Here is a 14,006-nt window from a genome sequence, read left to right on the forward strand (position 1 = left end):
CATCTTTGAGAAACTTTTTAGGTTGGTCTATGTCCAATCTGTTTACATGGAAGAGACAAGGTTTATGACCTATACTGCAGCTGGCCACCAGGGGGCTATCAAGATGCTTTGGCTTCAACTTTTTGCAGTTGATATGCATGACATACAACAATGGTCTGTCAGTTAACTGTGGTATCTGTCTAAATGGTGAGGATGCTGGATGCCCAAGAACTTGTATTAGATTGCATTGAAATTATCTGTGTGTTGCCACCAAAGTGCTAAACTGTAAGGCTCTCATATACACATATAACAATACACACATTATTAATAAGTCTTAGTTTATTTCAACTCATAAATTAGATTAAATAACCAGGGTAAGTATAAAAACTATAGGAGATCAGGGATTAGTGGAAAAATAAGGGTTTTACTCACCCAAAGTATTTACAAAAGATGGGTAAAAAAAACAAGCAGAAGTGATACATTTACAGAAAAGAAAAAAACTGCTCCTTAGAACTTAACAGAACTTAACAGAACTTAACTTACTGACTGCTCCTCAGACCAAGTGACACTATCCTAGCTCCTAACTGCAGGTTTATATAGTCTTTGCTGTCCAGTCCATAGATTATTGCAGGGGAGAAAAGACCGTCCTGTTTAAACAACTGTGGCACAGATGAAGGTGGCTCCTGACATCACCCCCTTCAGTCTACAGCAGAATGGTTCAGTCCAATCATGCAGCCTCCTCTATTTAAAGGGATAGTTCACCGAAGTACTGGTGACTCCTTCAGACGTAACGTATTTCTGTTTGAAAAATCATCAGGACTTTAATTGTATTGGATTTGGCTGCAACGCTGTTTACCTCTGAGACTCACACACTTCACCCTCCCCTCCATCGGCATAGTGGTGAATAGATAATGAGAGAATTTTCATTTTTCCGGGAATATCCCTTTAAGCTGTTGTGTTGCAGCAGCTGAGTCTTTGCCAGCTTGCTGGGAGGATGGTGGACTACAAGACACTGACAGGAAAGTAATCAACAAAGCAACTTTTACCTCACAAAAATCAACCAATTGCGTGCACTCATTTTAGTAAAATAAAGTGGGCTAAAGAAAAGTGACTGTGTTTGGTGTATTAATGGTAAATAAAACAGCTTTCATATATTGCTGTTGAATGTGCTTAGGAGGAATACTTAATTTAGATATAGATTTAGAATAATGCATATCAGCCTGTCTGTCTGTGCTAAATGTTAGCACAGTGTTTTCTAAGAATAAATTGGCTTATTAATGCTTGGCTGTGGTCACCGTATAGTCTAAAGTCTGCATGAGTGTAATGAAAAAAGAAAGAAATGAGCAATGGGTTGTTTGGGGGATTACCCTGAGTCGACATCAGCGGCCAGCTCGGGCAGCTGTCCCACAATCACCCTGCCCAATCAATGTTGTTGAAAATATTCTTGCTCAAATTTTGCGGCTGTTCCAAGAGAAAACATTCCGGAGGCAGTTGGCTTCACAGCTCTCAGCAAAAGACAAGTAGGCAAACAGGTCTAAGCTCTCTCTCTCTCTCAGCCCAACAGGAGGTCAATAGAGTCCACTCCGCAGCTCTGCTATGCATGAGCACTTACTTTACCGAGGTCGCTGAGTTAATTGATAAGCCCTGTCCACTTTGAGCCAGCCAATAGAAAGAGGAAACGTTTTAATTGTATGAGCTAACTCCTCAACATGCATGTTAATATGCTCAGGCTTAGTCTTAGATTTTAATATCAGCAAATTTGCTCGCAGATTAAAGCGCAGCTGAGACTAAGTACAGCTGAGGCTTAGCATTGACAGCTCATCCACGTCTGACAGGGAAGATCTAAGTCACACAAGATGAAGAAATACTGTCAAATCACCACTGTACAGAGGATAAACCTTTTTGATTGAGTTAACAGGGCAAGACAAGTCAAGTCAATTTAATCAAAAATTCTCAAAATCAAACATTTGCTACAAAAGGATTTATATGAAATAGACCCTTAATTATGAGGGTGTAAATGAGGCTTTCTTTCGTGCCTTCATCAGGCAGGAAGTATGTAGCCTCATTTGTGGCATAGATCTAAAAATAGATTAAGTTGTAGCTCCATTTTTTCGTAGATCCTTTTATTTCCGGTGCGTGTTAAGCATTACAATCTCAGAGGCCACTGTGTCAACATGTTTATTTCTGTTACTGTTTGATTGGTAACACTTTAAATTTAGATTGCAGCAGAAAACATTCATTTAAACACAGAACCAGATCCATAAGGGACCTGTTTGCAAGTGTTTGTCTATTTGCATAAGAGATGTACTAAAGGTAACAGTAGCATATTCAACCATATTGAACTATATAAATATCCACTGCGTTCAGAGACTGGCAGGTTGCAGTAGCTGTGCAGGCAACGTGTGCATCACCAGCGATCCGGATTGTCACGAGCACAGATGGAAAAACAAATGAACAGAAATGTGTCCTGGAGTATAATTATGCATTGTAAGCTGTTCATGTTATCAGATTTGCAGATGGAGGTAACATATGCGCAGAGATATATGCTATCACCGTGTAAAATTTACAGATGGAGTTAATATCACAGCACAGGCATTACAACACCACGAGCTGATGTGTTGATGTGGTGCGGTCAGTACACTGGGCAGCTGGCAGCTTCCAGCTCTCATCATGATGGGGGAGGCATCATCTTGCTTAGCTCTTGTTTATACAGAGGAAGTTGAATCTATCTGTCTGTTGGTTTGTCAGACTCTCCTCCCCGGCGGGCTGAGGTGTGTGACAGAGAGATGGAGCCTGGACTGGCAGAGTGAGAGCGGACTGTCTCTCCGTAATGAATATAAATGGGCTCCAGGTCTCTCTCTCCTAGTCTGGCTCCCCCTCCATGAAAGCAGGCAGGATGGAAGTGGCCCATCCTCCTCCCCTCCCTTTTGACATATGCTTGCACACTTGCTGCATTGCACATACAGAACATACAAATGTGCACCTTTTGTGGTGATAGGTCTGCTGTTTCTAACATCCCAGTTCAGCCAACGTGGCTAGAGTGCTATGAAACTGCATAATAGTTTCAAAGTACCTGAGTTTAAAGAGTTTGGATTTTATTAAGAATATGTGATACCAAAAGTATTAAGCTCAACCAGTAATTCTTCTTTTCCACTTCGATAAAATGCAAATCATGTTAGAAGATGTTGAAGCAAAGGAGACCAAATTCTTTATAAATTTTGGTTCCTGAGATAAAGGGACAAACTATTCTAACAGTGTAAGACATGACTATATCATGTCTTTATTGAAACAATCATAAGTCAGTTGTCGATTAGTCATTTAAGTTGAAAAATGCATTTGATAAATAAAATTTATAGATTTGTATTTTTTACTTTGTGTATTTGTATAATGGCTGAAAATTGAAAATGAAAAAATAACAAATGATAATTAACACTAGAACTCAGAAAGTGCATACCTCTGCCAAGGCCCACCTAATCACGCTCATAAATGTCAGTCCTCTATAAACATGGCAGAAGAATTATTCAAGAAATCAAGGAAAATGTTTGCATTTTTTCTTGTTATTGCTGGGTCGCCTCCCTTCAGATCTGCACCAAAATATAACGGGATCTTCCCTGACCAATCCCACATCCTCCCACCAAGTTCCGTGGTAATCCATCCAGTAGTTCTTGCATAATCCTGCTAACCAACAGACAGACAGAGAGAAAATCAAAAACCACTTGTCATCCTACACTAAATCACAATATTGCATCAGTTGTTCTTTGTACAAAGGTGGAGTCTGTCACATACACTCTTTCAATCTAATGCATCTTTGTATAGCTCATGGTGTTGAATGGCTGTTTAAACTTGAGAAAAGATACACCCTCCACTATAATCAGTATAACAACAGCCCTCAGAAATTTCTGCATTGAATCCCGGTAAGACCTCAACAAGAAAGGCTTCACAATGTAGAATCCACTGCAGGGCCTTTGTATGCATATGTATGCAATGCGATAAGCTGTTGTGTGCTTCTTGCTGCATTTGCTGGCGAGGAGATTAACACGCATTCTGCTTAGAATTCCAACTTGTTTGCTCTCTTTCTGTATTGACGTCTCGCAGCTTCGAACCCTCTTCATAATTTCCTCTACTTTTTAATCCAGCCTATGAGGTGCTGAGGAAATCCAAGTAGCTGCATCAAACACTTCAGCCCTTATCTGAAGTACAGCACCTCCATTACCTCCATGGTAGTTTTATGGCATTCGGAGGGGATACACAGTCTTTGCAAATCTCTTCCAGATGTACACTGTAATTTGAATATATTTATTATTATTATTTATTTTCTCTATGCACTGTGCATTACCACCTATTTGTCATTTTTCCCATTCACAGTGTCGTCATCTGATTTCCCATGACAAATGAACTGTCTGAAGACATTTCTACTGAGGGAAGCTGTAGATTAGCACACATCAACTCAGTCTCTCTGACGTCTTTCCTCCTGCCGCTGGTTTGTCATGAAAAGGATGAAAAAAAGATATCTTCAGTGTTACTCTGGTTAAGTGTCATCTGGGTCTATTTAGAAAGCTGTGAGGCTGTTAGCAGTGCTGCCAGTGTTGTCATGTTCTCTTAAATTGATTCCCTGTGATTACTAGGCATTCATGGTGCTCTATAAGGGACAATGTACAAGAGGAGCACTTGGAAAATTGTGCTTGGGATATGCTGTGAAACAAAGCCTGAATGATGACACACACACGCACACACGTAGAGAAACACACACACTTGTACGCCCTCACTCACTCACATAGACTATAATTAATTGCCAGGAAGTCTCAGGTAATTTAAATTGCAAATCAGGGCAGCCTTGTTCTCCCAACTTTTGTGATTAATATTTTATTGTTTTACTGAGCGAAAATGCCACCAGTGTTTTTCATCAGATACAAATAGCACAAAAGAAGAAAAGGGGGGCGCAGAATTGAGAAAGATCAGATCCAGGCGTTATCTCTAAACATTAATTAAGCCATGTCTCAGTCTGGACCTATCGAGGTCTCAGTGTCGCCCCTGCCGTCTCCAATCCTTTCGCAAAGACAGAGGTCGCTCTCACTTTATACCTTTCTCTCATTTCTTGCTCCATCTATTATGCACTCTTGCTCTCATACTTTGTTTTTGACAAGTTTTCCCATGCAGGTCCTGAACTTTTATTTCAATCAGCCACTAATTAAGCAACGAAGTGGATGGTTTCTTCAGGAGAGGATGTGCAGGTTGAGTGGGAAAAGCCAAATCCAGAGACCTTGTGATGACTTGGGTATGAAATGTGTGGGGGGGAATTTGAAAGGAGCAGGGATATGAATCCAGCGGAAATGAGGGATTTAGGCACCAGAGAAATGAAGTTTTGAAACCAAACTTTCACATGTGCCTTTTTATTTCGCTTTTTTTTTTTTTTCAAGATTTTCCCACGAGGCTGCTTTTGTTGTAAAGGAAGAAATATTTGACATTTGCCACAAACAGAAAAGTGAGACAGGATGTGGCATTTTCAGTGCAAATCTCAATTTTAGCATTTCAGAATGAAACCTTGAATTACAGCCTCAAGCTTGTGTTTCTCCGCCAAGCAGTCAAGTAGCAGGAAATGTGGTCACAATCTCAATTCATTTCCTGAATCATGATATATTTTTGCAGAAGTTCACAATAAACTTAGACTTTTTGGATGTAATCATCAGGTCATAATTTTACCCAATTATTAAAAACGAGTGCATAAATTCTTGAATGATGTCCGAAGCTGTCTTTTGTGACTCCAGATCTTTGACTACAAAAATCTATTCAGTCCATTTGAGTCCAAATTAAGAAATCTCCTCAAGGCGTTGGTGAGATATGACTTTTACAGAGCCAAAAACATGTTTTTTGAGATCACACTAACCTTACCCTACTTGCAGAGTCAAACCTATTTGCACTGTGCTGAGTAAGTGCTTGAGAATTTAATAAATCTAAGAGAAACCAAGGAAAAAACTGACAAACATCCATTATGTTAAAGAAAGTGAAAAATGTCCTGCATCTGCCCCCTGGACTGGATCCACACCAAAATGTAATGGGACAGATACTGCACCTTTCCATCAGGTTTCGTGATAATCCGTCCAGTAGTTCTTGTGTAATCCTGCTAACTAACAGACAGACAAACAAACAAACGCAGACGAAAACATAACTTCATTCGTGGAGAAAAAATAATCAGTGAAAGACGTATGTCGACTGTGTGATAACAAGATCCAAATCTTTTTCAAAACTTTTTGAAGATGAAACTTTACGGCAGCGGAAGGGGAGGAGAATTCTGCCTAAAATATTTCCCAATGCATCCAGTGAGTAAGACTACAGTAACCCTGACCTTTGACCTATGACCTCCAAATTCTATGTAGTAAATGTGGAAGTTTTCACCCAAATTTTAAAACATTCGTAAGATACTGTGTTTCTAAGAATGGGATGGACGGACAGACAAACGTGATGCTTCCAGCCATGGGTATCAACAAGAGGCTTGAAAAAATCCAGGATACGGGTGTTTATAAAAAGAACAATTTGAGCTTCCTTAGCCGTTGCTGCCTTTTGAAAGTACTGTGCGACCTTGTGTGTGTATTTGTATGAATATAGACTGGCAGCTGGAGATGAAAGTCTTCCGTCTTGCCCTTTCACAGTAGATGGGTGCAGCCTGGCTGGAATCAGATGGCTGGCACAGCACTCTGCTCCTCTCAAAGCAAAACAAAGACGACACCACGCGCAGATTAAGGAAGGCTTCCCTCAGTAAAGCAGAGCGCGTGCCACTGCTGTGCTCTGAATGCTGACGCCTCTTTTAAAACAAATGAATTCAGAGACCTTGTGTTCTACTAACTGGGAAATACTGCTCTATTACACTAACCATTCAATTAGAAATTGCCTTGATGTGAACAAATACAGACACGTACGCACAACAACATACACAAGGTCACACATTTTCATAGAAATGTTCCACTCGTATGAAGTCAGAGTTATTTTAATGACTGTATTTCTGTGTCCCTACAGGTTGCCCGTAGCTATTTTGGAGTCTGCGCGTCCTGTTGTACTGGATTCATCTCTCTGCAGCTCTCATTATGGCAGGTGTTGTTTAAGACGCTGCCAGCTTGACCTATAATCGTCCCTCCTCTCCTCTACACACCCTGCATCACCTCACCCAACTCCTGGCTGGTGCTCTGGCCCCATTCAGGTTCTCCCTGCATCAAGGCTGGCAATGTCCAGAGCCCCAAGCCCCCCTCCCCCCGCAGAAATGTCCAGCAGCCCCATGGCTGAGAGCTGGTGTTACACTCAGGTGAGGAGGGATGCATGACTTGCGGATGTGTGGTGTTAGTGCTTGAATTACAGGACTCGTTCTTCTGAAGTGGTGAAAATGTTTCATATAGTGCTGTCATCAGTTTTGTGTAAATAGATGTGTATTTGATGTTATTGATCAAACACACAATCACCACTGAATAGAAAATTATACGTTTTTGAGAAATTAAAGATGTGATCACTGACTCACTGATGAATGTGTTATCCAGCTCACAGTGTATCAGCTGCTTACGAAACAGAGATTTGTATTTAGTTTTACTCAGTGTGGGACAGTTACTGTATTGAGAGCATAACACTGAGGCCTTGTCTACACTGCTGCAAATGTTTTTTGGAAAATATGAGTTTCTTCCGTGAGCTCATTCTCCTTTGGCGAGAGGCCCAAACATGGAGGAAAAAGTTTGTTTTGCAAAACATCCCCATCAGCGTTGACAAAGTGAGAAACACCTGACATGCATATGACATTATTATTCACGTACACAGCTCATGTGCCTGCTGGTGTGAACAAGAAGCAGATTGCCTACTCAAGCAGGCACATGAGTTGGTTGCTTAGTTACAGAAAGAACACCAGGAAGAAGAAGTAACAATGATCAAAAGTAAGAGCAAGGATTTGAGTGACAACGAGGTGGAACTGTTAGTGTGTCAGTAAGTCTTTGCAGCAAGTAAAGGCTGATAAGAACCAAACAGGAAGCATATGTTGATCATCCATTGAGCAGCTGAATGGACATTAACCATGTCTTGATTATCAGCATCATTTTGACATCGGTGTCATTTCACAAATGTACTTGTTGAATGGTTACCTATACTGCGAAATTGTGTTTGTTTGAGTCATTGCAGTATAAACCTTGCTAGTTCAGATATTATTCCCCTGTTAGCAGCCACAGTAGATAAAGTGTCATTGATGATATCTGTTTTTTCATCTCTGTCCTTGTTTTGTGTTTTTGTGCTGCTACTTTAACAATATCCTTTCTTCTCCCCATTCGTTTGTTGTCGGTGTTTATTTAGATGAAAGGCAGTTTTGATGTGCGGTTTTTGAAGTCCAGGCTGACCAAACACCACTTACCCATATAGAATAGATAAATATATAAATAAAGAGGTCTGGTTTCAGCCCTTCCTGTGTCCTTTCTGTGCAGATCAAAGTGGTGAAGTTCTCCTACATGTGGACCATCAACAACTTCAGCTTCTGTCGCGAGGAGATGGGAGAGGTCATCAAAAGTTCCACCTTCTCCTCAGGAGCCAACGACAAACTCAAATGGTTAGTCAAAGGCTAGTTAGTGGAGCTGTTGAAATCTATAGAGGAGATCTCTGAGAACTCACGCAGCTCTCTCAAGGGTCATTTACTTGTTGTCTTCATTCAAGAGGTAGAGCATTGCTTTTTTAGGGATTAAATTCATTAACCTCCCTTTTGCTCTAGTGATATCCTTTGTCCCTTCATATATTCTGAATCAGCAATGACGTTTACTTTTTTGTTCTTTCGGAATAATTAATTTGTGTCATTGTCAATGCCTGAATTTAGACAAATCTGGCGTTATCTTCTTTTTTTCATGTTGCATTGGCCTCAGAGTGAAAAATAAAACACATAAATACTAGGAGAAAAGTGTTAAACTTATATTCATTAATATGGTGAAACATTTTCAAATTCAATTCATACAGTCAGACGTTATTTTTCATGAAAAATGTCTGGAGATTCGGAGAAGCCTTGACCATGCCTTGAATAGAGGTATTAAGGGGGGTGCAGTGGCACCAAATTTGCCCAGAAATGGAAAAATAACATCAATTCAAGTTTCCCCAGAGCAGATTAGAGCTCTACACTTGGCATATAAAAGTATCTGTTGAGGTTGCATTAGCATCTGACTCAGATGCCTCTTGGACGCCTCCAGGAGATATTCCATTTTACATGAAAACACTGTGGGATTTCCTGGGAAAAGACAGATGATGTATTTAAGGAAACGGACATGCAGGCTACTTTGTGCTTCCAAAGTGACAAATCGATTCTTAAGATTTTGGATATTGACTGTCTTGGTTTGATTCACCTCTTCAGTATCATTTGAAGGTCTGGGACAGTGCTTGTAAGATAGAAAAAGAAAGTGTGCTCTGCATATCGAGTTGTCACAGTGATCAACCTCCCATGAAAGGCTTATGCCATGCAGCGTGATGGAATGAAAGTTCTGACCAGCAGGAAAAACTTGCGGCAATATGATTTCAGTTTGCTCTGGACAGAGTTGTGGTGGTTTGTATTGATCAGGATACTTTCTAGATGTCTTCCTGTGGAAGCAAATTCAAATGGTAGAGGATAAGAGAATATCAAAAACATGCTAGAGGGTTTACAGATTCCTCCTGGTCTGGTAATACCCTAAGATGTGAGAACCTCCTGGTGGACTTCTGCTTCTTCTGATGTCACTGTGACCTAGACATGAATGGATGGATAGATGGATGACTGGATTAATGAGGACACTTCCAAATGTTTTGTCTCAAGTGCTTTAGTGGGACCCCAGCTTCCAGATGCTTCTTATGTTAAGTAATTTTCTATATGGGCATGTGTTTCCTTTACTGTTTTTAAACTAAATAACAGCATGTGCAACCTACAAACCATATGTTACAAAGACGCTGTGCAAAGCTAGGATTGTTTTGAGTCTGCTCTCTGTAACCAAACAAACACAATGACTCAGCTGAAGCATTGATGTACCGTTACTGAGCACAGCAAATCTAAGTTATTAAATATATTGTTTGTTTACTTGGCTGACTGTATTTGTTGTCAGTTTCAGGGAGTTTAGCCAAAAAGCTAGTTGCTAACCCCCATTCAGAAAACACAGTGGGTCAAATAATCAATGTTGTGTTACAGTCTTACGATATTGGTACTCCAGAACCAGCATTTTTCTGTTGCATTTCTGAAGCAGAGGTGATCCCTTCCCTCCGTGCGCACGCTTGAGCTGTAAAATGTTTTGCTTTTGGCAGTTCAGCCTTTTGCCAGATTATTGCTGCTGCTGACAGTGAAATATTGGCATGTATTTATGTTGCTGTGTCAAAAATACTTCCCTCTTTGGTCCACAGTGTTGTACTACAGCTTTTATGAAAACCTTTGAAACTGAAAGCTTTTCATTATGGATTTACCAAATAGAGTAGGGCTTTCTTTCCAGCTCTTCTAACGGAGGTTTTTATTTTCCTACAGTCGCCTAATTTTTCATTACTACAACAATGTTATCTTTGCATACAGTTATGAAGAAAAGTGCCTCTAGGTCTCTAAGCACTGAAGCATCAGTTCACTCTTCAGCTTTATCTGTCTTACCAGTCTCTTCCTTTTCTTTCCCTCAGGTGTTTGCGTGTAAATCCTAAAGGTCTGGATGAGGAGAGCAAAGACTATCTGTCACTTTACTTGCTCTTAGTAAGCTGCCCAAAGAGTGAGGTGCGCGCCAAGTTTAAGTTTTCTATCCTCAATGCCAAGGGAGAAGAGACCAAAGCCATGGGTAAGTCAGAGCCACCAGGTCATAACCAATCCCAGGCTTAAAGGGATAGTTCACCCACAAGTGTATGAGTCCACAAAACCCTTTCAGAGTTTCAGTGGTAACAACATATCAACTATCCCTATAACTAACCAAAGTATTTAAAGGTGGGGTAAGTGATTTTAGGGAATGACTGTTGATATTTATACCGAGCACATAATAAAACAAATACTCCCCTCCCTTTACTGGTCCTTCAGAAACTCCACCCCTACATTCATGCACGTGCATTGCCAAGGCGAACCACTGATCTCAAAAAGTTCAAATTAATGTGAATAATTGTGGATAAATGTCTAAGAACCTGCCAAACAGAAACAGAGCAACCTCTTCATCTTTTGTCAGTGCTTTGAACTCTTGGTAGTCCCTCCACTGTTGGGAGGGACCACTGTACCGATGGTTATAGGGGTATGTGCCCTTTCGTTATTTCACTATCTTCTTTGTTAGCTGTAGTGTGTGGAGCTTCGGCTCATAGCATTTTGATCCCCGCTGTGAAAATGATGGGAAGTATAACAGCCTGTGACATAGCAGTAGCAGAAAGGCATTTCCAATGGCTGACTGTAGTTGTTACATTCTGAAACAGTAGTGACAGTGTATGTTATCCTCTTTTTCAGGTTGTCCTCCCATCCCTCGATAGTAGTAGGCAGATGAATGATAATTATCTTATTTAAGTTGGAACATGTGATATTTCCACATTTTTATGAATCGTTCCAAGAAAAAGGAATAGTTTTCCATTAGCATACACTGTTAATGACCATTCCCATGGAAATTTCCCCTTGCCCCGTCTTGTGCATGTGCCCAAATACCCTAGTTGCTGAAAATTGTTTACCGCACCTCTAAGTCCAACTTTCAGGTCTACTTTCAGCAGAAAACTGAGGATATTACAAAGTTTCAAAGTTTCAAAATGAAAAACTCTTGTCACACCTGAGTCTTTTGGTCGGTGAAATTTGTAAATGTATGAGGTGGGGAGTGTGTCTAATACGCCAAGTGTGTCTAATAATGTGAAGTATTGATAGCCATATGGGCCTGTGTAATCACTGCCGGTTGGATTCATTTCTGGTAAATATATAATTCAAAGTAGCGTGGGGCAATTTTGATTTTAATTAAAAAAGACCCAACCTTTTTAGAAGTCTTCCTCTGCATCTCTCCTCATTGATGAATTGGAAATGAATGCGCCTCCAATTCCTGCTTTTTTAATTAGGTTATGTTATGGGGAGGAAAAGCAAACTTGTGTGGAATTGAATTAGTGAGGGCCAGATGTGACCGCTTCCTGGTTATCAGGCTTTTTGGCTTCCTCCTCTCTCCCAGTACCCTGCAGCATACTGTACAGGAAGCGTGGAAGAGGGAAAACGGTGCAGGTGGGAGGTGTGGAGAGGGGAGGAAAGGAGAGGTGGGAGGAGGAAGTGTTTTTGAATCGGAGGCATGTGCGGTGAAACTGTGTACAACCCCCTGCGGTGCAACTTGTGTAGAAAGGGAAATCATTTTTCCTGCTAAGAAACATTCCCCCACGTGAACTTGACACCCCCATCCCCCTGTGTGTGTTTTCCACCCCTCATTTGCTCACTCAGACCTCTCTCTCCTCCCTGCCACATCCATAATGTCATTTTCTTTTCCCTTTATCCCCCTTTTTTCATCTTCAGTCTTGTAATATTGAAACACCACCTCTTAATTCTCAGCAGCAGGCTCAAGAAAACTGAACCTCAGTGCAGTTTAAGTTGTTAAAGCTGTCTTTCCTGACATTATGCTGTTGGCTATGTGGTATTGTGGAGATGATTTTCCTCTGGTATGAGCAATAAACAGACCTTTGAGCTTTATGACTTCACTCCTTGGCCATTTCTTGAGCACCGCTTCCCTAAATGACCACAGAAATTCCAGAACAGGGGGAATACTGAGTGAAGAGGCTCTCACTCTCTGATTCTCCTCTCTTTTTGTGTCCCAAGGGGCTTTTGCCGATAAATGGTGTGCTCTATGGTGCACACCGCATCCCATTCTTGCCATATGCCCTCCTCCAATCTTCACACAATCCCCTTAGGGAGACCTGGGCCCTCCACTATGGTTGCCCTGTCACAGGAGAAAATTACCCAGCTGCCAGTATATTTGTGACAGTTTAGTGAGCACTCCATCCAAGAATATGGCTGTAAAGATCACTCTATTGGTTCTGGATCATTTAGAATCCAATTAAATCCAGGCCTCTAGGAAAAAAGGCCAAATAAAAATAAAGTGCCTTAATTAAGAAAGCTAGGAGGATGTGGACTGTTTATGTGGCAGGTCCCTGTGGGGACAGTTTTTAATACAATGCATATTAATTCTTTAGTTATTTAAACCAGAATAGTAAGCTAGGACAATGAGTACGTAATCAGTGTTGAAATATTTTGAAACTGTGAGCACAACATTCTGAAATATAGCAAAGCAACATTGCTTTCACAGGTGCGTGTCAGAATCGAACTGATGGAAATCCTCTGTAATAGGCTGAACATCTGAATGGCTGAAGTTTGTGTTTGAGGTGTCTGTTTGAATTTCAATCTCATGAAACTTCTGGGTGAGGCAAACTCTCACTTACAAACCAGTCTCTGTCACTAATGGAGAAGCACTGTTACGCTTTACCCACTCTGAGAAGGTATAAATCTTGATTTTGTTGAGGATTCTGTGCGGTAGTTAAAAGAAGAGGCATAAATACAGTGGGAGATATGAAGACAGTGCTATCATGGCAGGTTCTGACTGGAAAGGGGTGACAATACTTGATGAAACACCCCATCAGCATCAGTCAGCCCTAAAGCCCCCACTAGAGAGTGTGTGCGTCTTGTGTCTGGGTCCTCTGATGGTCCGTACTTGCTAATGGAGATAGATTCAGGCAGCAATAGTACTGGCAGCCAGTCGCCCCCCCCCCCCCCCCCCCCCCCCTTCTCAAGACGCCGCACTACCGTACTCTCGGCTCGGCCACATCATTTCTCTCCCTGGCTTAATGTGCTGGTTTTCCTCTGGGGCTGTCGGGTGGGTTGTAACTTGTCTCTTGACACCCCCTCCTTCCTTGTCCTTTTGCCAGAGAAAACAGCTGCCCCCCTGCAGACTCCTGTTCTGACAGCTTGGAGAGGAAAGATGGAAAGTTCTCATCCTATGCCGCAAGCTGTTTTGTATTCAAATAGTCTCCTTGTTAAGTCTCCCCTACAGACAATGGTTTTTGCTTTGTTGTAGCCAAAGGCTAAGTGAGCTTATGTGTATGTG

The 14,006-nt window shown here is 41.2% G+C and overlaps 1 protein-coding gene across 4 annotated transcripts in view; it reads left to right on the top strand.

Annotated features, from left to right (window-relative positions):
- The window catches only part of spop (speckle type BTB/POZ protein), a 93,088-nt gene that overhangs the window by 38,285 nt on the left and 40,797 nt on the right, over nucleotides 1-14,006 (top strand). For all 4 annotated transcript variants that reach the window (XM_020094185.2, XM_020094187.2, XM_020094188.2 and 1 more), the window contains 3 exons: nucleotides 6,991-7,273; nucleotides 8,424-8,545; nucleotides 10,603-10,754. In XM_020094185.2, coding sequence (XP_019949744.2) covers nucleotides 7,196-7,273; nucleotides 8,424-8,545; nucleotides 10,603-10,754 — 352 coding nt within the window. In that variant the 5' untranslated portion in view covers nucleotides 6,991-7,195. The remainder of the gene's footprint in view (nucleotides 1-6,990; nucleotides 7,274-8,423; nucleotides 8,546-10,602; nucleotides 10,755-14,006) is intronic.

Source organism: Paralichthys olivaceus, chromosome 5 (assembly GCF_024713975.1).
Source record: "Paralichthys olivaceus isolate ysfri-2021 chromosome 5, ASM2471397v2, whole genome shotgun sequence".
Classification (NCBI taxonomy): Eukaryota; Metazoa; Chordata; class Actinopteri; order Pleuronectiformes; family Paralichthyidae; genus Paralichthys; species Paralichthys olivaceus.